The sequence below is a fragment of the Populus nigra genome, chromosome 12 (genome assembly GCF_951802175.1).
Source record: "Populus nigra chromosome 12, ddPopNigr1.1, whole genome shotgun sequence".
Lineage (NCBI taxonomy): Eukaryota > Viridiplantae > Streptophyta > Magnoliopsida > Malpighiales > Salicaceae > Populus > Populus nigra.
The window spans coordinates 10,788,517-10,816,513 of NC_084863.1; the positions used below are offsets into that span (position 1 = coordinate 10,788,517).

A 27,997-nucleotide genomic window follows, 5' to 3' on the forward strand; every position below is an offset into this window, starting at 1 on the left:
CGTTTCTTTGTTTCGTAGATAAATAAGAATGGTGTTTCATCTTTTTCTTCATCCATTTCCAATTCTTCATGTGGTTGGATGAATTCATTTTTCTTTTCCACCCAGATTCAACCCCTGCATTATATTTTATGTGGGTATTAATGATTATGCTTAGAGCAGTAAAGGCGAAATCGATTTGAATGGGCGAGCTCTAAGCTCTTACGAAGTTGGTTGACCTTCTTAACCACGCCGTGCGAAGAATTAAATCATTTCCATTTACTTTGGTATCGAGTGGAAAATAGTTTACAAGGGAAATAATTTTGAAAGGTTAAAATTAATTTGTAAGTTAATTATTTAGCATTTCTTGTTTCTTTCTTGAGAAATTCATATTTCATTAGAAAGTAATTCCTTCAGTCAAAAAAGCATCCTTAACATTGCGTTTCAACCTCGGTTCTGATGTGGTTTTGGTATGAAAGAATATTGAATTGATGATTTTTATTAAATTTTTGCTTAGTTTTGATGTGTTGATGTTAAAAAAAAATATTTTAATATTTTTATTATTTTTAACATATTTCATACTCTAATTTTAATATATTTCATACTCTAATTCTTCTCTTCGTACACGAGTCTACTTCTATTCTCTTTTCTAAAAGAACTGATATTATTGTGGTGATTTCTTATTTATATAAGTAGTGAAGCACTTCAGGTTTTTTTTTCAAAGCTTTTTTACTTTCATTTTTTTTTTTTTTCAAATTTACATTTCAACTTTTTTATTGAATTTGAATCGGTCAATTTCGGTTTTCTTTATATAAAGGTAGTTATAATTTTAAATAAACATCTTGATATTGGATTGATATTAAATATTTATAAGTATTTATTTTTGTTATTATATTATTAAATAAAGTTTAAAAAATAAAATTTTTAAACCGGTAGAGTCCTTGATTTAAATTGTAGGCTTTACAAGTTATTTTATAAAGCCTTGATCAATCTAATGTATCGTATTTCAATATTAAAAAAATATCACCTTGAAATTTTTTTTTTTTGAAATAAAACCACACTTTTACCAATATTTTAGGTTATCTTTGGACATGCTAGGTCAATTGGATCATATAGAGTTAATTTTCATGTGGGTTAAGGCTAGTTAAGAAATCAGGTCAAGAGGTTTCAAGGTTGATCCATTGGTCCAGTTTAATAACAATGTCAAATAGTTTTTTTTTATTTGAAATTCCATCTTTCATTTTTTTTCTTTTGATTGAATTGTTTTTTGTTTTTTTTTTTAGTCGATTTCACCATACAACATTTGATTAAATTTGAATTGGTTTTTATAATTTGTTTTAGTTTATTTTTTATGAGATTATCAAAATCTTAAACAAATATCATGATATTTGGTTGATGCTCAATTCTACAAGCATCTATTTTTATTATTATATCAATAAATAAAAACTAGTTTAAAAAATAAAGGTGTTAAACTCAGTCGAGTTTATGATCCGAGTTGTGAGTTTGGTAGGTTAAGTCATGAAATCTAAATCGATCTAATATGTTTTTATTTTAATATTAAAAAAATATCATCTTGAAATATATATTATCAATTGTTTGGGTTATTTTTGGACTATTCAAATTAACTAAGTAATTTTAAAGCAACTCTCACGGTGTTAATTTTAAACTATGACTAAATAAAGAATCAAGTTGAAAGAATTTAAAATTGATTTGTTGAGTCGAGTTTAATAACAATCCATAATAATTCTTGAAGGACTATACTAAATAAAATAAAACCATTAATTAAGACACTTGTATTATTAAAATATATATTAAATCATGATTTTTTAATATTTCTATGATATGTACCTTTGTATCTCCCAAAACTTTATACCACAATAGATATACTACACGTAACTAGCTAAACAATTGCCGATTATCCAAAAAAAGATAAGAAAAGAAGAGGAATTCTGTGTTCCTTTCCTCGTAAATTATGTACTTAACAATGTTTTTTTTTATGTGTTTTTTTATTTTTTTTATTTAATTTTTAATTACATCCTTTTTAAAACTTGGTTTATTAAAAATTAAACTCTATAATATTTTTAGATTTTATTTATATCATCAAGTTACTCTACTATCATAATTCATGTCGCAGGCATATTTGCTAAATTAACCTAGTTAGTTCAAGTTTTATTTTTTTAATTAATTTTTTTTTCATGTTTTATCTTTCAATATTTGATTGATTGAAAATTAAACTTTATAGTTTATTTAGGCATACTTTCTATGAGGTTATTCATATCTCATGATCCAGGTTGTGTATTTGATGGGTTAACCTAGTTGATTTATATCATTATTTTGGGTTTTTTTATTTTTTTTCAATTTTATCATTTAATATTAGGTTAATTAAGAATTAGACTTCATAGTTTGTTTCAGTTTACTTCCTATGGGGTTATCATGGGTCTAATGACTCAAATCACAGGTTTAGCTGGTTAACCCGAGTTAACCCGGGTCATTTTTCCTTTTTTTTAATCGATTTTTTTTCAATTTTGTCATTTAATATTTAGTTGATTGAAAATTAAGATTTGTGATTTGGCTCAATTTAATTTCTATAGGGCTATCAAGATTTCATGACTTAGAGGTTGAGAGGTTGAAAGTGTGCGTGTATATTCATTTTTCCATTCTTTTACATGTAATTTTTTGTTTGGATATTTAGTTTTTAGCAGTCTTCGTTTCTTTTCTCTCTAGATCTGCTTCATACATACATGTACTGATCATCAGATTTAAGATGAGCCTGTCCACTTATCATCTGTTTGGATATGAAATTATACTAATAATTACGGTTTAAAGTATTTTTTTACTTGAAAATATATTAAAATATTTTTTTTAATTTTTAAAAATTATTTTTAAAATCAAGATTAAAAGAATTAAAAAAAATTTAGCAAAAAAAATTAAAATTTTAAAAAATAGAATTTCAACTGTATTGCGCATTCACTTGACAACCAACGAGAAATAGATGGACACTAGTTATATGTCCCGCGCGATGCCGCGGGTCAATTATTTTTACATTTTAAAAATAGTCAAGATCTAAAAGTATTAGGTTTTTTTACAAAGTTATACCCAAGAGTCTCAGGTTTGGTTGTAACGTCTGACCCAAGAATAATGTTTATAATATTAATAATAACATTAAACTTGGGTTAACCCTTAGCATAAAAGTGTCTGGACTGCAATACCAGACCCAATAGCATTGGACGTGGGTCTGACTGCAAGGTCGTGTCATAAAAGTGTGATAATTAAATAGATTAGTTAAAAAAAAACCAACAGGAAGAAAAAAACTAATGAAAAAAAGAAAAAAATATATGAATTAATTGGTTTAACCCTTCAAACCAGGTTAACCTGTTATACCTTAAATTCGCATCGTGAAAGTTTGATAATTAAAAAGGAAAAAACAAATTAATGGGTTAACCCAGAATTAACTGGGCTAACTCGTCAAACCAGGTTAACCTGTCAAACCAAGTTAACCCGGGATCCGTGTCATGAATGTTTAGTAACTAAATAAAAAAAAGTGAATATTAACAAACTGAATTGAACAAAAAAAATTAATTAAAAAGAAAAAAAATCCGGGTTAACTCGTCAAACCATGTTAACCTGTTAAACCCAGTATTTGTGTCATGAAAGTCTGATAACTAAATAAAAAAAATTTAACATTAACAAACTAAATTAAACAAAAATATTTATGAAAATAATAAAAAAAAATTGACGGGTCAACCTGAAATTAACTGGGTTCACCCGTGAAACCAGGTTAACCCATGAAACTCGGGATATGTGTCATGAAAGTCTAATAACTAAATAGAAAGAAATTTAACATTAACAAAGTAAATTAAACGAAAAAAAATTAATTAAAAAACAAAAAAAGAAGCAAAAAAAATCCCAAAAAACATAAAAACAAACAGCTAAAAAAACTTAGAAAACTAAAAAAACGAAGCCTAAAGAATCAGTGTTTTACTGTGGACTGCACTGTGCAGTCCATAGTAAAACACTGATGGCTTTTAGTATATGTTACAATAATAAATGAAAAAAATTAATTAAAAAGAAAAACCATAAAAAAAATCCGGGTTAACCCGTCAAACCCGAAACTCGTGTCATGAAAGTTTGATAACAAATACAAAAAAATTTAACATTAACAAAAAAAATATTCATTAACAAAAAACAAAGAAAAAAAACTGCTTAAAAAAAAGTAAAAGGCAAAAAAAAGACAGCTCAGCATTTCACTGTGGACTACACTCAAAAAAATAATTAATTAAAAATAAAACCAGAAAAAAAAATATGGGTTAACCCGTCAAACTCGGAACCCGTGTCATGAAAGTTTGATAACTAAATAGAAAAAAATTTAATATTAACAAAAAAAAATTAAACCAAAAATATATTCATAAAAAAAAACAAAGAAAAAAATAGTTTTTTTAAAAAAAAAACAGCATAACAAAAAAGTAAAAAAAAAAAAAAAAGAGCAAGCAGCTGCTCAGCGTTTTACTGTGGACTGCACTGCAGTCCACAGTAAAACACTGAGCAGTTTTAGTTATAGTTCAATATCATAAAATTTAACATGGATTAATTTTGTAACAAGGGTTTCATTTTTAATCATATTTTGTTTGAAGAATTCTCACTTACTTGATTAATTTGGTTAAGATAGAATTAATTAAATATAGTTACTTAAGTTATAAATGGACCAACTCACTTTATGTAAAAAGATTGATTTTTAGGATAGGTTCATACTTACGCACACGATAAAATAAAATAAAAAACATTAATTGTGTGATATTCCACATCGGAAATGAGCGTCCAGAGCCAAGGCTTTATAAATAGTGCTGGCCGTTAACCTGTTATACATGTTTTGGATCGTCAAGCTCAGAAGTGAGCTTGCATCATCAGGAACAAAACCGTGAGGGCGGTAAGGCCCAAAGCGGATCATATACGGCAGGTTAGGTCGGGCTATTACATTTGGTATTAGAACTAAAGGCGACTCGTCTTAAGGTGGGGGGATTATGATATCCCACATCAGAAGCAAGCGTCCAAAGCCAGGGGTTTATGAATAATGTTGGTCGCTGACCTATTGTATGCGTTTTGAGGCGTCAGGCTCAGAAGTGGGCTTGCGTCACCAGGAACAAAACCGTAAGGACAGTAAGGCCCAAAACAAACAATATATGGCAGGTTAGGCTGGGCTATTACAAATTGTTTCTTTTTTTTGTATGTATATTTATTAGTCTATCTTTTCTTATTTTGTGGATTTGATTTGATCACTGTTCATAATTTGAAGGAGTTTAATTTAAAGGAATTGTAAATATGTAATTGTAAACATAATTTTGAGCATCTGAAATTAAACAAGTACACATGTATAAATATTTGGTTTTATTAATTATATGACTAGGTACAATCGCTATTTAAAATATTCTTACAAAAAACAATCTTTTGATTCTTCCCTTATATTTGATATATGGTGACTCGATTTATTTATGAAATCAAGCAAAGATTTGTGCTTTGCAAAAACACAAATTTAGACGTGTAATGCAGAGCAATATTTAGTAATTTGATGATTTAAAGAGTATATTTGATTTGTCTTCAAAGTGTTTGTTAAAGAACTCTTTGGGGGGGTTTAAGCTTGATCCATCTTTGTTTTTTGTAAATTTCAAATGTAGATGAAAAAGGCTTGAGAGCATTTGAGAGAGCTTCATTGATTGTCTTAAATTTTTTTTATATATATATCTCCCTGAATCCTATCTTCTTCTTTTTTTTGTCTAAGATAAGACACTCTATTTATATATATAGATTCATAAAGGTTCTTAGGTTATTTTTCAATGCCACGTAACATTATTTTATCGGTTGATTTTTATTTATGAGATATTGTATTTATAACAAGATATCTTAAATATCTCATCCCATGTGTCAATCTTTCATTGACCAAGAAATAAATAAAAAGTCCCATTTATTTTATGTTTATTTTATTTTATTTTTATATAAAAATAAAATAAAAATAACACATAACAAATCCTTAGTGGTATAACTTTTTTTCGTTCCACGCATACCTCCTCAAAACAAGATGTTCATTTAAACTCAAAATAAATGAACACGTATGAAAAAAAAAATAAGGTTAAGAGTGTTATATTTTCATTGTATAAAAAATATATAAAAACTCATTTTAACGACATTTTCCTAACTCGTAAATGGTGAGTTCCCACAATGTTGAACTATTACCAGCTGTCAAACTACCACAACATATTGCAAGGCTATATATCTTACTAAACTCTCTGTACACTTCTGCAGGTTCATGAAGTAACAAGCAGAGATTTGTTTGTCAGCAGTTCAATACAGAATGCCACTATAGGGAAATAGTTTTGTAAAACCATCCGCCTTTGCTTCGGCTATTCACAAGGCAACTCTCTTCTCTTGAGTTTAGTTTTCAGCCATAGTAATAAGCAAGGTTGGATTGAACGGATTAAAATAGATGTGGGGCACCATCCATCTTTGGATCCACTTAATCCCAGATTTTAACAGTAGATTTTGTACGGTAGATAGAAGATAAAATGGAAAGTCCATCGACTGCAGAGACAACTAGAGCAGGAATAAAGTGTGCCCAAGGTCTCATTTGAGAAGTTATTGATGGGTTAGCGAGCATCAACCTCATATATACCACCAGTTTGAGCCACCACCAAACTCTTTTCTGCATCAAGAAAATCAACAAGGAAAACTTTTGCCAGATCACCGGAGACATTAGCAGCTTTAGCATCCATTGAATTGGAGGTTGAGTATTAGAATCAAAACATGTTCCAATTTGATTTTCTTCAAGTTGGATACGGAACCCAGAAGTAGGAAACTATTTAATTTAGCTAAGAAGAGACCATTGTTTGTGACTATCGAACCTTCCAAGTTCTCCATTCTCTTTGTGAAATTTGGTGAAGTGTGGCTTTCTATTCAAACATTAGGAGGCAAAACCTTAAATGAAGCACCATTTTGATGAGAACTTTATATGCAAACAATGTCCCACTCCGGCGGAGATCAAAAAGAGACGGCAACCAATGTTTGGCTGCTTCTGTTCCCTTCACCAAGCATGAAAATTATTTGCATTTATCTCTAGAGTTGAGAGTTTTTATCTATAGGATAAGGATGAATCTGACATGCATTTTTGTATTCATTGGATTTTAACCCCTCTTTATAAATACACACTTTAACCTCTCTACCAAAACATGATTTGGACAAATAGCAAATGTCAGCATATCACCGTTCACACTGTTAATCAAACTTCTACATACTCTCTTACGTAGAGAAAGCACCTAAACATGCTCATGTTTCACTTATACTAGTTTTTTATTCAAATCTAAGGTTATGCAATCATCCATCAGCATCTAGGGTCTTGCAAGAATATATATGATAATGTCATTACTGAGGGAGGAGTCACATCAGATCATTATCACTACCATCTTCAACTTTAGCTTCTTCATCAATAAAAGCTTTCATATGATCACCTTTTAGAGGAAAAGACAGATCAACCAACCCATGTTGGATTGGATCAACTTTCTTCTTATCATTGTCCTTTTTCATCAGAACTGCATCAGGAAAAATGGATATAGAATATACAGTACTTTTTGTGTGATGATGGCAACTTATCGAGATCTTTAAAAGTGACTACTTTATATGTATTCGATCCAACTATTTAACTCTCTATTGTGGTGATACTTATATTATTAAGTCATATTGCCTTGATAGATTAAATAGACAATTTGGATTTTGCCAGCATATTCCCTGTGATTTTGGAAGGGAAACTGGGATTCCAACTTTGAAAGATGTGTTTCAACTTTGATATAATTTTACTATACTCAACACTCATTCTCAATGCAAGCTTCCATTGCTCATAAGTATTAGGCTTTTTTTGGTGACAAAATGTTACATGAACTGGTGAACTTCAAAGTGGTCCCAAGTTTGTCCTCAAGAGATGAAAGTCATTCTCAAGAGTCCTACAAATATTACTACAGTATCCTGGAAGGGAAAAGAGAAGAATGACCCTATCTTAACAAAGAAAAAGATAATTTATCCTATCCATATAAGAGACAAGTAAGTAGTTGATGTTGATTTAGGCAAAGATGATGATGCCGAAACATATGCTTACATAAAAAAGATACCATTTATGATTCTTAATGGAAAGAGAATGAGTGTTTCAAAAGATTCTCTCAAGAAGAAATCCACCACCTTGAGCAAAGGAAGTGCACAATCCTTTTTTTCACATACGTTAACCTTTCTTTTTTATGTAATCTTAGCTTCAACACCAAGAGATCATTTAGATGTTCTGCTGGGTCCAATTACAAAACTTAGAGTAAAGAGGGTTCAATGAGGCAATTAATAGACTTTTTCAAGATACATGGGCTAAGATGAATTTTGAGAGGATATCAAAAAATGAAGAACAAACATTGATTAATTTGATTCATGTTCAAAAAGGACTTGTAAGGGAGCTTCCAAACATTACAGAAAGATTGGAATAAGAATATTCAAATCTTCTAATTTTGACATTTCTACATTTTTTTTCCATAACTGGAGCTCTAGAATTAATTTTAATATGATTCTAGTTGCATTGAAAAGTAGACATCCACACATTTGCAATGACATATGGTAGACCTTCTAATTCATCAAGAAGAGGGAGAACCATTCATTTTAAGTTGGGCTTCAATTTTGCTGGCAAATTATGAAATTCAACTTTGGGCTTGTTCTAATTAGTTGGACTATTATTTATTTATCTTTTAACTTATTATAGGGTATGTGACATTTTAAAGTTTATTTGGGTTGGGTTTTATTTTATTATTTTTGTTATTTTAGGCTTTTAATGTTAAGGTCTATTTATCAAGTTCTGGTCTATTAAGTCAAATTAAGGTTAGCTTTCTACTATGTAAACCAATTGTTAACATTGATTTAGGGTTGATGAATTTTTATCAAAAGTTGTTGCATATTGTGTGTTTATTTCTCTTTGAGTGGTTAAATGATTCCTATACTAAGTTTTTTATTGAACTTGCAAACTCTCTAAAGAATTGATCAACTTCGTTGTGATTTATACTTCTCGTTTGCGTCTTGTTATAGGTATAAGGTGGGAGCGATAAATCTCATATGACTTTGATTCTCTAATACATGGTATTTTTTGGTCAAGTTGCAAACTTTCTTCAAACCTCATATTAGCAATCTAAGGAACAATTCCACATTAGTTTGGTATCAGAGCACGACTAATTTCTGATTATATCTCTTTAATTTTATTGTTACAGGTAATTCTAGGGTTTTATTTAGATCTTTCCATATTTAGTGTTTGTTTTCTTGTTTTTCTTGGTTTCTGATTATATCTCTAGGGTTTCTTAATTAATCTTTGTGGTGTTTTGGTTTTTTAAAAAAGAAGAAGAAGAAGGAAGAAGAAGAGAATAAGCTTTTGATAGGAAAAAAGTCTTGAAGTTGCCCAGAAAAAAATGAATACAAACAAAAAATTATGTTTATCTTTGTGACTTGAGAAATTCAGAACCTATTAAAAAAAACCGAAATCACAAATCTTGAAAGAATTCTTGGAGAAGCAATTCAGAAATTTTGGATCTTGCATGAACTAGGGTTTAGCTAAAACTTGTCTTGGGAATTCTTAGTAATCTTGATTGAATTCTTGCAAATTTAGGTAGAATAGAATTATCTTGCATCAATTTCTTTAGATTCTTGATTTCCTACATCGTTTTCTTTATTTTCTTGAATTTCATAGTTTCTTTTGTATCTTAATAATAATTCTTGCTTTTATTTCGTGTCTTCATTTTTATCATAATATTCACATAAATTTACATTTCTACTCGTAAGTTGATCCTCAAGTTTTGTTTTGAAAAGTTTGAATAATTGTTTGTTCTTGAGTCTTTAAACATAAAATAAATCATTACATAGTTTGGTTGATTGTTTGATAAGTTGCTAAGTTACTTTTAAGAACCAAAGTTTGAGAATATAGTGGTAGTAGCGAGATTATTAAAGTGAAAAGACACAACACAAAGCACACCAAGAATACAAGAAGAACTCTCAACCTTTATTTATCTCGTCAATAAAGGATTACACAATGTGTGTTATGCACAGATTTCACATGCTACACAATCAAGCTTACACACGTTATTTCCTCTCTATACATTCCCTATCTCGTAGGCTCTCTATGCTCCTACATCTAAGAGCATCGACAACTATTTATAGCCAAGTATATGAGCTGCAAGGCTCACCTATGATCTCCTATTTTCCAGGACATAGTGGGGCACTTTCTCCCCCATGATCTCAGCAGCTTGGAGAGCACTCTAGTTAGGCTCCCACGTTCTGCCCCTATAAGGCTGCCACTTCACCCACGTCCTGCCCCATGATCCCATAATCTAGGAAGACCATGACTGCCACTAGCCCACGTTCTGCATGCCCACCTGGCAGCCCTATCTGCCAGCTCTTGCTTCATCAGCTGTTGAGTCACTCGTATACCTTGGACAGTCCTTCGTCCAAGTTTCGTGCCAAGTCGAGCCCCTGACTTGTACAAGCTGCTACGCGCTGCCGAATTCGCATCTGCATGCAGGCTGCCAATGTCTTCAGTGTCGAATTCCTCGATAGCCCCAGTTCTCGTCAGCCTATGCCCCTGACGAGTTTTCCTTCCTAGCTTGGACATTCCATCGTCAAGCCCATGTTCGTCAACAATATACGCTGCCAATTTTCCTTTGACGAACCTACAACCGCATATATTTGCGCTGTTGATTTCTCCCACTGTTAGCATGGCTGCCAGCACCCTCAGGCCGTGTTTTGGACAGCCTGTCGAAGTGTGCACCTCGTGCATGTTTAACACTGTTACAAGTAGGGTGTACTGGGAGTGATGTGTTTTCTCCTTGCACAACTAGTCCCTTACCCAGACTCTCGCAGACCAGAGGTTCCTAATACTAGATGGCGACTCTTGAATATTAATCATAATATTACGATTAAATCTAAAAAACTTTCCAACATCACACCTCATCAAGAGGTACGATAAAAACTCTCTCGTTGCCGAAAACGTCACCGGACACCCACAACAGACCTGTGAAATAATGCTACAGAATACGTACAAGCAGGGACGTGGGATATGCACAAAGGCAAATACCTAATTGTAGTTCCATCGATCTCTATATCTAGTCTTAAAAAGGTAAATTTCACCTTTTACCATTGAATTACTCCTTCAGTCCTTTCAATCACCAAGTAAGAATTCTCCTATAAAATTAACCATATTAAGAAATTCCCAGCTTTCCTTGGGCAGAAATAAATCTTACACTCATAAAGACCTTACACTCATAAAGACCGTTTTCGCATCCAAAAAGTTCCACTTTTGCACCTGCAAATGAAGCTTGACCGGTAAGTGCAGTCGGGATAGTATTGCCTCGACGAGACTAAAATTAATTAAAGTATTCAAAACCACCAGGAAACTTGGACCAAAAGATTTAAACCCAGACACAAAATTTGATTTGGTCATCGCTAAAATTTGAAATCACCTTTCTAAGGTAAGCAGACAGCAGCAAATTATATAAAACGAACTCGGATATGATGCAAGACACCTTGATTGACATTGCTTTTGCTGTCAGGAAGAAAGTTGATGTAAACATGTTACAGTAGTTACAACCAGTAGTACACAGTTCTATCATACTGTACATTTTTCCAGTTTTTACAGAATACATTTTCACGGGCCTGCATTCCTTTTTATGTACATAATAAGCATAAAACAAAACATCTGCTGTGTCAAAGTATGGTCGCGCAACTACCCTATAATTAACATCTGCATGCAACGCCTTCGATTCCACATCAACTTCATTCTAAAATCTTTGAAGCTGCATTAGAATCATGCTCCGCCCCCCAAGTCTGATGATGCAGTTAGTGCAAAGACACTTGAGGTAAACAATAAGGCCAAGCCCTGTTGTATGCAGCTGCATCTGCATCTGGCATGCTGCAACAAGAACTTCAGTCAGTACTCAAGGGCTTTTCATATATTTCTTTGCTTTCCTCGAGAAGTTTCTAGCCATCATTCTGTCAGAGAATGTCAAAGGAAGTTCCTCCTCAGCAGCCTCACTGTTATCATACCAGCCTGTGGAACCAATCTTATCTTTTGAGGTGCCTCCACTAGATTCTGTAGGTAAGATGGGGTCTTCAGGTATCTCCCTATACAAGTGTTTTAAAATGAAGAGTGCAGTGTCATGATCCCTCCAATAGTTCCTGCACGTCATGATTTATCAATTAAAAACAGAACTACCATCTTCTTACCTGCAACAAAATGGACTACCATCTTCTTACCTGCAACAAAATGGTGAGCAGACTAGCAATACATAAGAATTAAAAGCAAAAAATAAAATAAAACTGAGACATGAAATGACATGGGAACTGCAAGCAAGAGTCATGCTACATCCTTCAAGAAACCTCTTTGGAGAGAGAAAACAACCTGCTAATGCAAGTAATGCATCCCCATCCAGAAAAGCATTATATTCTCAACAGGGATATGGCTGCAAAACACTTCAATGATACATGGACAACAAATGTCACATTTCAATGATACATGTACAGCATCTTACAGGAACATCAATTTTAATTAACAAGTCTGGGTCTTCCTGTGAGCATAACCAGGTAAACAGTCCGAAGTTTCTAACAGAGATTTAATAGTCAATATATCCCCAATAAGTTCAACAAGCATGACCAATTTTATAAGAAAATAATTCGCAGATTCTGCTCCATGGAAACCAAACAAATCCTGGATCTTGATTCATAAAACATCTTGATCTCAAAGTTCAAGGAACTTACGTGTGTGCTCCAATGGCTTGCAGATATGGATGCTTAAATGTTTTATCCTGCATGGTTACCACACAAACAAAGGTTAGGGAGGGAATCAGAAATGGGTTGACAATTATGATACATGGGAAAACTAAAATCCTGTACAAATTAAAGCAACCAGGACAAACTGTTTTTCGTTAGGAATAAATTGTATCCCTACCCCAAAAAAATTACCAATTAACAGGAAAATCTTTGGGACATCTGGTTTGTGACAATTTCTGAAGTGGTCGTGTTAGAAACTGACAAGCACAAACCTCTTCCCCATATCCCTATCAGCACCCATGGAATAACTAATATGATGTGGAAAGACGCTACCCATATCAATTTCTGTTGTTGAACTGTAGATGACACCACCTCTCATTCTATCACTAGTACCAATGCATTACAGCAGTTCTACCAAATTATACTAGTGCTAGCTCCAATACCACATGGAACGATGAACAAAAACATAAATCCCTACTTCACCAAAATGCAAATATCATTTTTATTGCTTGTAGTAATTCAGATTATCTGGGGCTTGAGCTATGTAGATTTCATCTATTGTATGAAAACAGCACATTATCATGATAGAAAAATTAGCTAATAACTAATAGATAGTAGCAAATGCATCTCTGAACCTATTATATTAGTGAATGCCAGTATAATATGCAAATAACTTCATTGTTAAAGAATGCATCTCTAAACCTGTTATATTGGCGGACAACCTGTTATATTGGTTGACGTCGGAATACAATACAAATATCTTCATTGATAAAGAAAATTACAAATTAAAAAAGAAGAGACACTAAGTTCTCACCGATAATGGAATAACAGGAAACATTCCATGTTATATGCAGAACTGGAAGCCAGATGGAGCATATTAAGGGAATCTATACACCATTGAATGTCAAAAGTAGTTAACCACATTCCCATGAACAATTTTGTTCCTTTTTTCTATTTATTTGTCACACGAGACTGGTGAAGGGTATGAAAAATTGTCCCATATTTTTTAGAAAGCATATGCATTAATGATGCAGACTGGCATGCTCAACTGCATACACATGTTTGCACTCACATGTGACAATTGTACAACAGAGTTTTGGTCAAAGAAATGTTCACACAAGCGCAAAGCATTTTCAACAAGGGAGCGAAATAATAGTGCAGCTTTAAACAAAAGCAAGAAAATGTACTGCCACGCACTTGAAGTATGTGGTCTATTCGTCCTTCACTTCCAGTTAACCTCTCCATCATTATTGAGCCATATGTTCTCTCTTCTTTTTCAAGGGAATTTTCTTCTAAAACACAAATAACAAATGGTCAATGAGCAAAAAATAAAGAAGTTTTCAATGAGATTATAAACAGTTTTTTAGGAAGAAGGGATATCCTTTCTTTCCTGTTTTGTAGAGAGGGGGAATGGGGCTGGTGTGGGGGAAGAAAGAAGGGAAGCAGATGGTATAAAGAAATTGTAAGAGAAGTTACACAATGAAAACAAAGAAAATTTCTCTACCTTCTTCACTATATGCAATCCTTGATTGGCAAACTGTAAGCACCTTACCCTGTTTAAATACTAAAATATTTAGAGCTATGCCTACAGCATTTCCTCAAACATGAAGAAAAAGCAGGTGTGAAACATGTATATAAGGTATGGGTAACTACGTTTCTTGTGAAACATGGACCAATTCATCCAGCACAAACCCAAGCTGAACAGTGAATCCACATCGAAAAATTAACAGATCAAGCATACACTTCAATGCACAAGTAGTCCTAAATAGCAAGCTAAATATTGAGGACGCACATGTCTATTCATGTATCCACTAATCTTCTCTCTAAGTATCGATGTTCACATTTGTTCTAGTTTATGAGTGTCGTTGCTTATGTAGGTCTCATTGAGTCCATCTACCTATCTGTTTACGATATTACCAAAGGGCATGTAGTAGATACTCTGCAAAGCAAGGAGAATTAGGGCTTGGATTCAGTCCTAGCTTGGGAGAGAAGGAGTGCCTGAGAAGGCTCAGAATAAATCAGTTTAGAATGTTTATTTCTTCATCTTACCTTTTATAGATCAAAACTCCTTCAATATGAGATAATTAAACTTAGGGCGAAGTTTAGAGTGGGAATTTTATATTTTACACATTCAAAGGTAAAGCGAAGTCTTTCAAACCAAGAGATATGCAACTTGAGAATCCTTAATGCCAGAATCATTTAACAATCCTTTTTAACTTTTTCCCCAGTTAAGTAATAAATTATTGAAAGAAGTGTGTGGTATGTGCACAAGATTAGCTTACTTCATGCGAACAAAAGGAGATAGCCTTGGGAAATCTTACAGAGCTTATTACCTTTACAAAGTTTAGATGATTCATTATTGCTTGAGAACGACCAGCTAAATCTTCAGTAAGCTCCTGTGTAACAGAGTATGAACATATCAGGAAGAATAAATGAGCAGATAAAAACCTAGGATGGTGGAAGTCCCCTTTTATCCAAAAATTATTTTTCTTAACAACCTTACCTGAAACCCAATGTGCAACCTTCTTCCACCTTTGTGGTAAGGAATAATAACTGGGCGCTTGCTGATAAATTCTTTACAGACTAGAGGTTCTATTCTGTATAAGAATTTGAAAAGGCTTTCATAATTTGTACCAAATTAAGGAGATACCACCACAATGAAAAAGGAAAACAAACACCATAAAAAAAGGGGGACATGAGCACAGAAGGCTAAAGTGCACAAAAAAGTATAGGAAGTGTAAATAGTGTAGGCATAGAGAAGCTGGTTTTTTGTGCATGGCAAGGGAAGAAGAGGAGGAGCTGTCTGACACTTCTCCCAGTTCAAAACAAATACAAACAAATCAAAAGTTCATCCCAAGATCTTTCTGCACCTGTTCCATTGCAATATGATAACTACTATTTCACATGTGAAAAAACAAAATATAAATGTCTTAGAAATGAAAATTGATGGGAAAGGCAAACCTATATGCTACAGGATCAAATGGGTGAAAAATATTGAACATTTGACTACATGCTGGCATCTCTTCACTGATATTTTCCTCTGCCCAATATTTTTGCCCTTTACCTGGAAAATTGAAGAAAAACAAATATTAAAACAAGATTTTGAAAATGAGACGTGCTATTTCAAGTATTAAATGAATATTCAAAGTCAATGTTGAAAATGAGACATGCTATTTCAAGCATTACCGATTCCAATCCGAATGTTGCGAAGAGAAAGAAAGACTCCAAGAGGAGATCCAACAGCAAAGAATGTGTCAACCTGATATATGAGCATTCAAATAAAATTAATGGCATGATCTATCAGGTATTTTGTGTAGTCTCAGCTAAAATGAGAAATTTCTAACAATTCTCCCTTCTACCATCTGAATTTGAAATTCTATCACATGTAGAGTTGGCAAAAAATAGAATACCACCACAACATAAAGATAAAAGGAAATTACAAATATAAGGAACAAGAATTTGTGTACCTTGAATTCAAGTTTTGTGTACTTTATATAAGGGGTATAACTCTTTGCTGCTTCATCTTGTCCGAGTGCCAACGTCTCAGATATGGGTTGCTTTGGCATGTTTTCAGTAGCCTTTCCCTTTTCTGTTTGACACATAAAATCCAGATATGCCAAAACATGAGAGTGCCTTCACCTAAGATGCAAATAAATTATGTGATTTGATGCGCACCCTACCATTTGCATTTTCACCACCACACTTGGATTCCAATTCTGCTATTTTAGCTTTTAAGGAATCAATCTGCAATACAGAATACAAAGTCATATTGAAAACCCAAACAAGATAAATTCTAAGGAATATGAATTATCTAAAATGTAGACCTCTTCCATCAGCATATTAATTTCTTTTTCCTTATTGCCGGTGTCTTCACTGGCTTCCACTTCCATATTGTCCACACCACTAATTGGGTCATCTAACTTCATTTTTGTACCTTCACATACGTGATCTCTTTCCTGAGAAAACACATTACTGGAGTCATGAACAAATTCATGGAGACTTTCTTTTCCACTCATTTGCTTAAAATTTGAATCTGATGCTGTTTCATCCAAATCTGACACATGAGGATTCAAGATTGTGGAAAAATCACGAGCAAGCCCATCCTCTTGTAATAAAGTTGATCGTGCAGTCATCATTTCTTCATCAACAGGATCCACCATGTCCTTGGCTTCACTGACTACGTTGGAATTGTTACCCTCCAGATTGGTCGAGAAGTCATGCTTCGTATCAAGGGAAGATTCTTCACTCCTAGGATGTTCGTTATACATCCAATCCATTGGGAATGGAGAAGACAGATTCTCTTGATGGCACAGGATGTCATATGAGAGGACACTTCCCAATGAATGACCATATATCGAAACCTGGATAAATGTTAGTGTACTATTGAGACTGTTCAGTGGAAATCAAGAGTATAGCTTGATGAAGAAACAGAGCATTTGCTCAAAGAGCTTATACCTTTCCATCATAACCAGGATTCCGCTTAAGAAACTTCAAGTACAGGCGGTTTAATTGGTTTGATACCTGGAGCAAAGTGATACCAATCAATTCAACCTCGAAACATATTTGTAACAGAAACCGAATTGCTTTAAACTTTCAACTTCGGCCTCCATGAAATAAATAAAAAATATTTTTTTCCAAACAAATTGGTTGAAGAGATGAAAGGAATAAAATACTACAAGAAATATAAAATAACAGTACTCAATAACATACATTTGCCAAAAGAACCTTGCTATTTTCATGAAGAACTAGCATCAATCAGGAATTAAAAGTAGCTACTACTAAAAAGCTAAGACATGGCTTCAACAATATTTAGGGTACCTGCAAAGGTTAGTTAAATTTATCCTCAGTTGCCATTTTCTTCTATTTGCCATGCTTCTCTAATAGGGAGTTATCTTATGAATCATAGGAAATCACCGATCCAAACATTCTCAATTCAACTCATGCTCTCATCACCCACAATCTTCTCTGGTAGTAATTTTGATGTTAATGGAGGTGCAACAGATTCATTCATGAGCTCAAACCATCTCATTAACCATTCCATTTCACTTTTTGCAGCCTTAGTAGAATGGTAACTTATGGATTCTACTAGTGGCATTACTAGAAGTTACACGTTCTATACCATTGCAAAAAGCAGACAAGTATAATTTGTTACTTCCATGTCCTGTCAGTACTGTAGACACCATCTCACACACAAACCATTATTGCTGTTGCAATTCCATCCATGCTAAAAACTTGGAAGATTTACTTTCAATCAGATTTGAGGGGTTTGGTAATTATGTAGGTAGTGTGTTGAGGTGACATGCAATATTCCTACTATTTTGTGCATCTGGTTTGAATGAAGTCAAGAATATTTCAAGATGAGCAACTTCGTTTCCCTTTTATATGGGATAAACATTGTATTCGTAGGGTGCTTTGCTATAGGTGTCTATAAAGGTGTCTCTTCAGCAGGTATGCAAAGGGAAAGGAAGCTATCTTTTACTGTCAGAAGGAAAGGAATGCCATCAGCTCTAACCACTACCACTTCCTAGACCCTGTCTCAACACAGCTTCCAACTCAAGTATGCCTCAAAGCTAACTTGTTTCACTTTATTAATTTACCTAATTTTGATATCATTTTCCTAATTGTTAATGTCTGGAATTTTTTAATATGAGCCATCCTGCGCACACCATTTCTTCAGGAAAAAAGCATTTTCCTAACTTCTTCCTTCCATTCCTTTATTTTTTATTTTTTTTTCATCTATTTCATTAGAGATGTATATCTCATGTTTCCTTGTGTAGAACCACTCACATACAGGAAAAAAAAAGACTATATTTATAACTATTAAAGTTACCCTTAATTCTAATTTGAAGATTAACTACTTGGGGTAATTGTTTATGATGTGTAATTTTATGTCTGAATTATTCTATACTTGACATTAGAGATAAAATTTAGTTCTTCAATTTAATATAGAATAGATAACGCAACATAATGTAAGCTAGCATTCTTCATGGTTGTCTTGAAAATGTTGCGACTTCTTTTGTTTCATGTTTCAGGGAAAAAATTATTTTACCCCATTGTTATTACAACTTCAGTTGAAAGTCCAAGAGCATGAAAATTGAGATCATAACATTAGAGACCCATGAAAGATGAAAGTGCTTTCGAAGTAGATAGGTAAGTCAAGATTCTCTTAAGACAGCTCTTCCCAAATTCATCCATTCATCGCAAGCATAAAATTACTTCACTAATAATCATAAAAAAGTTGTGTCAACATGAAGAGCTTTTGTGTGCTTTCTCATTTATTCCTTTTATTTTTCTCTTTTTTGTTGGAAGGAGAAAGCATCCAATATGGACAAGTAAATAATAGAAGTTGAATATCCATTCTGGTAGACATATGTGAAGATGGCATCTCCATCTCACAACAGAACCCAAGGATGATTCTTTATATGAGCCTTCATTGCAAGGTAATTAGCAATTAAAAGGAAGAAAAAATTGAAGGATCAAATATGCAGTACCGAATTAATAATGTCTTGACAATAGACGGGGCTCATGTAGTACAATACATCATGAACTGTTGCACCCAGCATTACACGCAAACCACGTACACCATCTAAAGTAATCTTTTCAACTGCAGCTTCACCACTAAGCTTCAAGCCCTTTCTCCACTACAAAAGCAAAAAGAAGTGTGCAATATGAGAAGCAGACAGGAAGACATGCAATAGAATTTTTAAAGAAGTTTGCAACTAACTTATGCGAAATCAAATTGTACAGCACATAAAGTCCATTTCTAGCATGCCCTATAGTTTCTACGGAAAGTACGATGCAACCATCCATCCATAAAACCAGAAACCCTATATAAGCACTCCCCCAGTCTCCCTTACTTCTGCCATATAGTTTGAGTGCAACCAAAACCCAAACATGCTTTGGTTTTAGTGAACTATAAATAAATAAAAATTTATATTTTTTATCACAAGTTGGTACTCAAATTAAGAGATTTTTGGTAAATAATTGCAAGCTTCCGACCCTAAAAAGACCCCAAAAGAATTAATAATTTTTTGCTAATAATTCAATGCAATTCCATGACTAACACTTTTCAGAAGCAGTCCTAGTTTATGAAATAGAGAAGCAACCATACACCATTCAGCTAACGTAAACCTGAATGTTCAAATGTTATTATCATATTCACTTCATTTTCTTCAAGGAGGGGGGGAGATGGAAAAAGCCAATACAATTGACAGCCTTGCCCAGCATCTTTCCATTCATATTAAATCAATGTGATAAATTTATTAAGAAAATAAAACGAGACATAGTCTCCATTCATCACCTCTTCACAGGGGAGTCCAACAATACAAATAGATAAATAGTTAATCAAAGGCTAAACACAAAAGTATGTCATCCCAGAATGACAATTTAGACCCCGTTTGTTTGCTGAAAAGTAGTTTCCTTTTGGAAAGTGAATTCCGGAAAAGTAAATTCCGGGAAAGTGAATTATTTTCCGATGTTTGGTGGTGTAATGGAAAATAAGTTGGAAAACACTTTCCAGTGTTTGGTTATGTCATGAAAAATGAGCTAGAAAATAACTTATTAATGTTTTATTTTTTTCAAGTTTATTAAAATAATAAGGAACAAATCTTACAAATTAAAAAGTTGAATGGGAATGAAATTGAAAAAAATATAATTTCATAAATTATCTCAAATAAAATAAATATAATCAAAATAATAGACATCAAATCTAAAAAATAAAAAAATTGAAAGATGAAGAAATTAAATAATAATAATTAACATTTCATAAATTATTTCAAATAAAATAAGAAACAATCAAAAGAACAAGGACCAAATTTGATAGATAAAAAATTTCAATTAAAAATTGATAAAGGAAAAGCAAATAACAATTATAAAAATAAGGACCAAAATTAATATAAAAATTAAATTCTAAAGGATGAAATTGAAAAACAAATATTCAAAACAAAATATATATAGCAATCAAAATTTTGAGGACCAAATTTGATATAATCAACAAATAATATGACATTTCTAAATTTTTCACAACTTCCGGAAAGTGTTTTCCGCCCAAAATAAAAGGAAAACACTTTCATGGAAACCAAGCCAAATTTTTCTTTGACTGGAAAGTGTTTTCCGTTGACCGGAAAGTGTTTTCCGTTGACCAACTTTGCTAATGGCAAACAAACACAGGAAAGTTTGAAAAGTGATTTTCCGAAAACTAGTTTCTAGGAAACAAACACAGCCTTAATTTTTCTCTTTTGAGAAGTTCATTTTAGTTGTCCACTTTGAAAAGCCAATTTGCAAGATAAAATAGATTTATAAAATGATCTTATGCATGGTGAATGCCAAATGTATAAACATCACAAGTTAGAATCTTTTAGGTATAATTTGTTCGAAATTGACCATATTTAACTTGGATATAAACATACTAATAGATGCCTCCTTGAAAATAATTCCTGAGATCAACAATATTCAACATGGACACAAACATACAAGTAACATTGTCCCAAAAGTTTGGACCTTCTAAGACAGACTGAATTTGCGATGACAGTATTATTTAATTTACCTGGCATGGAATGAAAAGAACTCGTTGAGCACCTCGTTGGTGTGAAGTAAGATGTTGTTCAGCAAGACTCGCGGTGATATGGCGGAAGTTTCCAACATCATCAACAAGATTGGACTTCTCCAATCTTTGGCCAATACCATGAACCATAAAAACCACATGCTGAACAGGGACCTAGACCAAGAATACAAGATTAAAACCCTATGCTATCAACAAGTTTATTTCAAACTTATTGCAGAAAGATGTTAAATGAGAGAGTCAAATGCAGGATGCAAAATCATGAGAAGTACTTATTTTACAGCAAATTATGGAGAGAAAAAAAAGGCAAATCTGAACAAAATGCATACTTTAACTAGGTAAAACTAACACATTTTGCCACCACATTTTTTTCCACTTTACACAAGATAGGAAATATAAAACCAAAAAAGGAATTCGAGCAAGTCATATGTAGCCATTCTCCTAATCATATTGTTTGTAATTTGTTGATTAAGATGCATAATTTATAAACACATCGAGAAACTGAACATTACCAAGGAAAGATCATGTGTGCATCATGTATTTGTGATATACAGACAAACTGTCCAAACAACTTGCAGAACGAAATAGTGAATACCTGTGAGCAGTAATCATCCATTTCCTCCTCCTTCCGCTGTCGTAGTTCATCCTGAAGTATAAGAAAATAACCGTTAACAGGAGAGACAATTAGTTGTTAACTTCCATCAGCCACAAGAAATGCAGTCCTTTATCATACCAATTAAAAATTATTAGCATATCAGGCATCATGTCATAGTAAAGCAAGCTGGATAAATAGCCCGGTTTATAAGACAAGAAAAGCACAAGAATAATGAATAATTGATAACTGTTAACAGGAGAGACAATTAGTTGTTAACTTCCATCAGCCACAAGAAATGCAGTCATTTATCATACCAATTATAAACTATTAACATATCAGGCATCATGTCATAGTAAAGTAAGCGGGATAATTAGCCTTGTTTATAAGACAAGAAAAGCACAAGAATAATGAATATGATCTACTGAAGGTGATCAATGATTAGCAGTGGCAGCAGGAGACGTAATGTTGACAGTGTCATTGGTGTAACTGTGGTCATTTATTGGTGATTACAAAAGGATGGTCATAATGATGGTTAAATTGTAGAATTGAGTAATGCATGTTCCTTCTTGTTCCTAAATTTTTTATAGAAATATTTTTCACATAAAAAATTTTCAGAAACTGTTTCAGAAACCAGAAGAATTATACAAATACCAAACTAGTATCAGAACAAAGTATAGAAATACACCTGGGTTGGTTTTGCTGAGTGAGATGCAGAGTAACCACGCCTTAACTTGATTTCATTCCCACTCAAGCTAACAATATTAGAAAAACCAGAAGCATCAATGTTGAGCCAAGCCTCCCAAGTATCATCTTCTCCCGTAAAAAGGGCATGAAGTCCCTACATTCAAAATCAACCATGTTTGTTATGCATCATATGCTGCACTAGATAACAAGAAATAAAGAGGTAAATATCCTTTCTCGGAAAACAATACAAATACCAGTGTAGAGCCTTGCAGATCAACACGGGCTGCAAAAAGGCCTGATGGTTGAAACATCCTTCGGTGCCAAACCTAAAGACAAGTCCAAAGTTGAAGAGAGAACGACCTTCATAATAGCAAGAAGTAAAATGCATAAAGAACACTAGAAGCCTAAACTATGCATTTCAAAAGTAGATAATGCAACTCCAGCAAGATTCTAACCAAGTACTTTTCAAACTCTCATGCAAATTTACTTGACATAACCACAATTTCTGACAAGGAATAGCCATCCATTATTTGAAATACTGTGGATCAAAGGAATAGATGTTAGTGATAGTGCAAACCTGGCTCCGGTATGCAATCTCTAACTGTTCAGCTACGTCCTCTCGAAGAGGGAGCCAATCCAAGCCTCCTTTACAAGCAAACCAATGACCTCTCAAAACACGCCGATTTTCTCCATTCCAATAAACAGGAAAACAATGTCTCTTCACCAGATCTACCTGCATAATGACACCATGCCAGTTTTTGATAGTGTCAACAGGAAATTTTTGTGGATGAAATTTCACAAAAAAAAAAAAAGTGTAAGAATAATGTGCAACAAAAAAATCATGTTTACATACTCAAATGCATGTTAACAATACAAGTCTCAACAAAGATGGATAAACAGGCAACTCCATAACCAAACTGTCCTTCCTTATCCTTCTTGAAAGCAACATGTTTGCTAAAATTTTCTGTCGATTATTGATACTCTTTTCCAAACTAATCTGGGAAGAAATTCAAATATGATCCCTTTTTTTTAACAAATGAATAAGATGTACAAGACACAAAAACTGATGGAACCACAGAGATGTTCTGAAAAATTGATACAGCAGGAACTCAAACCTGAGTTCTGAAACAAGTTAACAAACAGCAAACAGCTAGAGCAGAATGCTGCAACTGAATTCTAATGATAGTTTTCTCACCACACACAATGCACTAATGCTGGAAATTTCTTACTTAAAACTTTCGTGAAAAACATATGGCCTTGCATACCTCATAGAGTCCTCCCTTGACAGGCACACCCACTCTCTCCTCTTCCACTTCATGTAGTTGAGCTGCTTGTCCACCCTCTGGAGAATCAGCATTTTCTAGTGTATTGAACTTCTTACTGGTGGTAGGCCAACACACTGGGCCTTCACTACATTCTGCATACTCTTTCCACCAACTAGTGAGCAACTCTTCTTCTCTCTGTGAATCACAAAATCAAAATTGGAAAAAAAAATGATTGCACCATCAGGCATGAAATCAGGTTCCATTGCCTTGTATACATGCTATAACTATGTCATTTGAGTGTTTGGCATTGTGGTAGCTTTTACGGTTTGAAAAGGTAGGTTTAAGAAAAACTACAAATTATAGCTTTTTTGTAATCAAGGTTTCAAAAGAAAGCTTTCAGTAGGATCCATGCAAGACTATGGATTGTGTTGATTAACTAAACACTTTCAAAACTATGGTTGGGGCAAAACACAGTTTCAACCACACTTCACTACACTAAACGTCAACATTACATTTTCATGTTTGAACTGAATATCCACAACATCATGAATGTGCGAATAGAAGCTTGTTTTGTTTTCAATAAAAAGTTCTCAAATACAGAATCTTGCAGTCCCAGATGCACATATATTGGGGGTGCTTGAACATCAAACCAACAAATAAGCATTTAAAATGACCTGCAAGAAAGATGCTTCTATTGCAAGAGAATCCCTCATACCAAAACGAAAATAGTCGCTCTTTCCCACTATCTCAGTGAGCGGGACTGAGGCAGCTAACTCTGCAGAAACACCAAAAAGAAAAATGAGGGCTTTTTTTCTTTTTCCTTTCCCTTCATAAATTAGCAAGTTAGTTCTTTCTTCTCATAAATTAGCACAAACTAATAGGGATGAAGGAACATTAAGCCAAGCATCAAATTCCATGTGTTGAGGCCAAACGAAGCATTTTGGAACCAAGCAAGGCAAGGAAATAAAAAAAAAAATCAAGCAAACCATAATCACAAGTACTTTTTTTTCTACATAATAAGTAGAATCTTAAAAGTTAAAATGCTCTGAAAAAGGAAATTTTCCAATTCTAGAAAGCATTATTACCCTTTTCTGCTGTTATCATAAACCAAGGCAAATTAATTAACATCAAACAAAGCAAGTACTAGCAAACAACAAAACGTGAATAAACTGACTAAAAAAAAGCTAAAAGCCTAAAACTCACCATTCTCTGCCAAAGGCACCTTACAGAAATACCACCTAACATCACCACCATCAGATGGACTTCTAGTCTGTGCAAGATACTTTTGACGACCTTTGCAATTCTCAATCACATCCTCCAATCTTGCAATATTTGACGGCGTATTCTTTAGCAAATCAGGCAGTATTTCCTCTGAAACCGCCGGATTTGCCTTGGCACCCGCCATCTAAAAACTAAATTATCAAAATGGGGTTTCTTCTTTTCTTGAAATCTAAAAAATGGGCACTCTTCAAGAAAAGAAACAAACTTTGCCTCAATATTGCATTTTTTTGGCGAAATATCCAATGGGTTTCCTTCAAACTTTGCCTCCAGATTCCAATTGCAAATTTAATATATATATATATATATATATAGATATGTTTTTAAAAAAAAATTACCATTTTTTTAGTAAAGGAAGAGAGTTCAGACATGAATATATTTGATAGCAAACATGAACCAAAGACTCCCGAGCAATTTTTAAGCTAATTTAGATGCCTTAAAAAACAAGTAGAGGAATAGAAAGGACATGTACTTCAAGACATTATTTTTTTTATTTCAAAAACTAACCTTAGGTGATTTCACTTTACACACAATTTATTATTTACTATTAATTATTAATTATGATTTCACTAAAAAGAATTGATTGGGTTAGTGTTGGAGTATTTTAATCTTTTTATATGTCTTATTAACTATTAAAAAATTTATCACAGATATCAATATGTTTTTAATATTTTAGCACAATAAAGTGATATAAGTTCCCTCCAAGTTAAAACTAATTAAGAAAAACATTCTTATTTTTCTATTTTTAAAAAAAAGATAAGATCAAATGGCAAGTTTACCTTTAGAATCAAAAAACATAATTTATGCATCCAGGGACCTTTTGGTCTTTTCACTCTAGTTTTTTTTATTATTAACAGTTTCATGGAGGGAAATTTTGTCTTTTTATACATATAAATTATTAATGAAATGGGAAAAGTTGATACCACGTGTTGATCACACCTCGATGTATAGGATGTGTTTATGTACTTTGAACGGCGTGTAAGACATCTATGGTGAAAGATAATGCTCTTCCACCGTGTTGTTGGAAGCATCAATGAGTTTTTTTCCTGATTGTGTGGCGCATGGTGGCAGCAATGGAGCGGTATGTCACTGGTAATTCTTTCTTTTTTGTTTTTCTTCTTTTATTTCTCCTCCCTCGAAATTTATAGGTTGGTCCTTTTTGTTTTTGATATATCAACTCCAGTCCTTATTCTTTTAATTTTTAATTTTCATTCTTGGTCTTTTTATAAAAGTTTTATTTGTTTTTAATTTCATCCTTCGATTATGATTTGTCATATATTATTTTTTTGATTTGGTCCTTATTTTTTTTATTTCTAATTTTTTTTCCTTGGTTTTTTTGTAAAAGTTTTATTGACTTTCAATTTTATTATTCAATCCAAATTTATAGTATACTATTTTTTTCAATTTGATCCTTATTCTTTTGATTTTTTAATTTTTTTGTTAAAGTTATTTTTATTTTCGATTTAACCATTGAATCAAAAATTTATAGTTGCCTTCTAATTTATTTTTTATTTCAATTTTCATCCTTATTCTTTTAATTACTATTTTTAATTTTGGATCCTTTTGTGTAATTTTTTTTTTCTGATTTCATCCTTTAACATTTGATTTGGTAGGAATTATGTTTTATGATTTTTCCTCATATGGTGCTTTCATTCTAATAACTAGGATCACGAGTTTAAAAGGTTAACAAGAGTTAACATCCTTTTATTTGGTTTTTTTTCTTTTTATGATTTCATTGTTTGACATACAATTTTAAAAAAATACCTTTGTGGTTTTCTTTAATTTTTTTCCATCTGGTTATCCCAACCTCAAGTCCTGAGATTCAAGTTAGCAAGTTAACCCAAGTTGGCCTACCCCTTACTGCCCAGGTTACATGTCTATTATGTTAACTTAGGTTGACTCACATCAGTTTTTTGTTCTTTTTTACCTAATTTCATTATTCCATATTTAATTGGTTAGAAATTCAATAACATCGTTTTCTGCTTTACGAAAAGGTTTTTTCCCATATCATCGTATTTTTTTTCAAGTTTTGTCTATTTACTATTGTTGTCATTTTTTTTATCATCTCATTAAAATAAAACCTCTGTATTTGATCGATTAGGGTTATAACCCGAGTCATTTATTTTTCTTTTTTCTTTAAAATTTGTTTGTGGCATCTAAACATTTTTTTTTACATAAATAATAGTGCGGTCCTGCGGTGTAAGCCTGATCCCTTTGTCTTTCTCTCTCAACCTGGAAAGCTAAAAATCAGGTTTGATAAAACCTTTATCTAGAGATAACCATGTACCTAAGAACCAAATGTATAGAAAAAAAGATTTGGACCCTGAGATAACCTTGTGTCTAAGAACCCTATATATGTGAATGATATCATGGAGTCGGTTAATCTTTGATAAGTTAGTGCATGATTTTTGTCCATGCAAAGAAAAGTTGATTTGCCATAAAAAAAACAAAATAAAAACTCATGTTTATTCTCCAACTTGCTGCTGAAATTTGCAACTAAAAAAATAAAATATAGTCTTCTCTAACTAACCCTAATAGACCGATTTTAGGTTGCAAGCTAATAAGTCTAAACTAGTAATCAACTAACATAAGTCCAATAATAAAATAAACTCATAAATAATGTATAATAGACCAGAACAAACTCAAATTAAAAAATTAGTATTCAATGTTAAATAAATAAATAAAATATTGACAGATTTTTTGTCCTAACTTCAAACATGTCGTTCTCTCTCATCTAGATGAATTATTGGCTCTACCATATATGGTTGGAAATCTTGAGATTTCTAGTTTCTATCACAACTTGAATAGCAGCAAACTGCCACA

At 32.7% G+C, this 27,997-nt stretch overlaps 1 protein-coding gene across 8 annotated transcripts; it reads right to left on the reverse strand.

The window, feature by feature from the left end:
* Nucleotides 1-11,536: 11,536 nt before the first annotated feature.
* Nucleotides 11,537-25,487, reverse strand: LOC133669972 (phospholipase SGR2-like). Of its 8 annotated transcripts, XM_062090320.1 has the most exons (22): nucleotides 25,100-25,486; nucleotides 24,571-24,671; nucleotides 23,897-24,091; nucleotides 23,209-23,364; nucleotides 22,886-22,957; nucleotides 22,633-22,785; nucleotides 21,948-21,998; nucleotides 21,338-21,508; nucleotides 19,284-19,433; nucleotides 17,248-17,313; nucleotides 16,617-17,153; nucleotides 16,473-16,536; nucleotides 16,260-16,381; nucleotides 15,979-16,051; nucleotides 15,754-15,856; nucleotides 15,296-15,389; nucleotides 15,126-15,188; nucleotides 14,297-14,345; nucleotides 13,990-14,084; nucleotides 12,781-12,827; nucleotides 12,425-12,495; nucleotides 12,064-12,201 (listed from the first exon to the last, which is right to left on the reverse strand). In XM_062090320.1, exons 1-21 carry the CDS (start codon nucleotides 25,299-25,301, stop codon nucleotides 12,471-12,473), a joined length of 2,589 nt encoding a protein of 862 aa, XP_061946304.1. In that variant the 5' UTR covers nucleotides 25,302-25,486; the 3' UTR covers nucleotides 12,064-12,201; nucleotides 12,425-12,470. The 8 variants fall into 8 exon arrangements, 6 of the variants coding, with proteins under 6 accessions (XP_061946302.1, XP_061946301.1, XP_061946306.1 ...); XM_062090318.1 differs by lacking the exon at nucleotides 12,425-12,495 and having other exon boundaries at nucleotides 11,537-12,201; nucleotides 13,990-14,081; nucleotides 25,100-25,482; XM_062090317.1 differs by lacking the exon at nucleotides 12,425-12,495 and having other exon boundaries at nucleotides 11,537-12,201; nucleotides 25,100-25,480.
* Nucleotides 25,488-27,997: the final 2,510 nt, after the last annotated feature.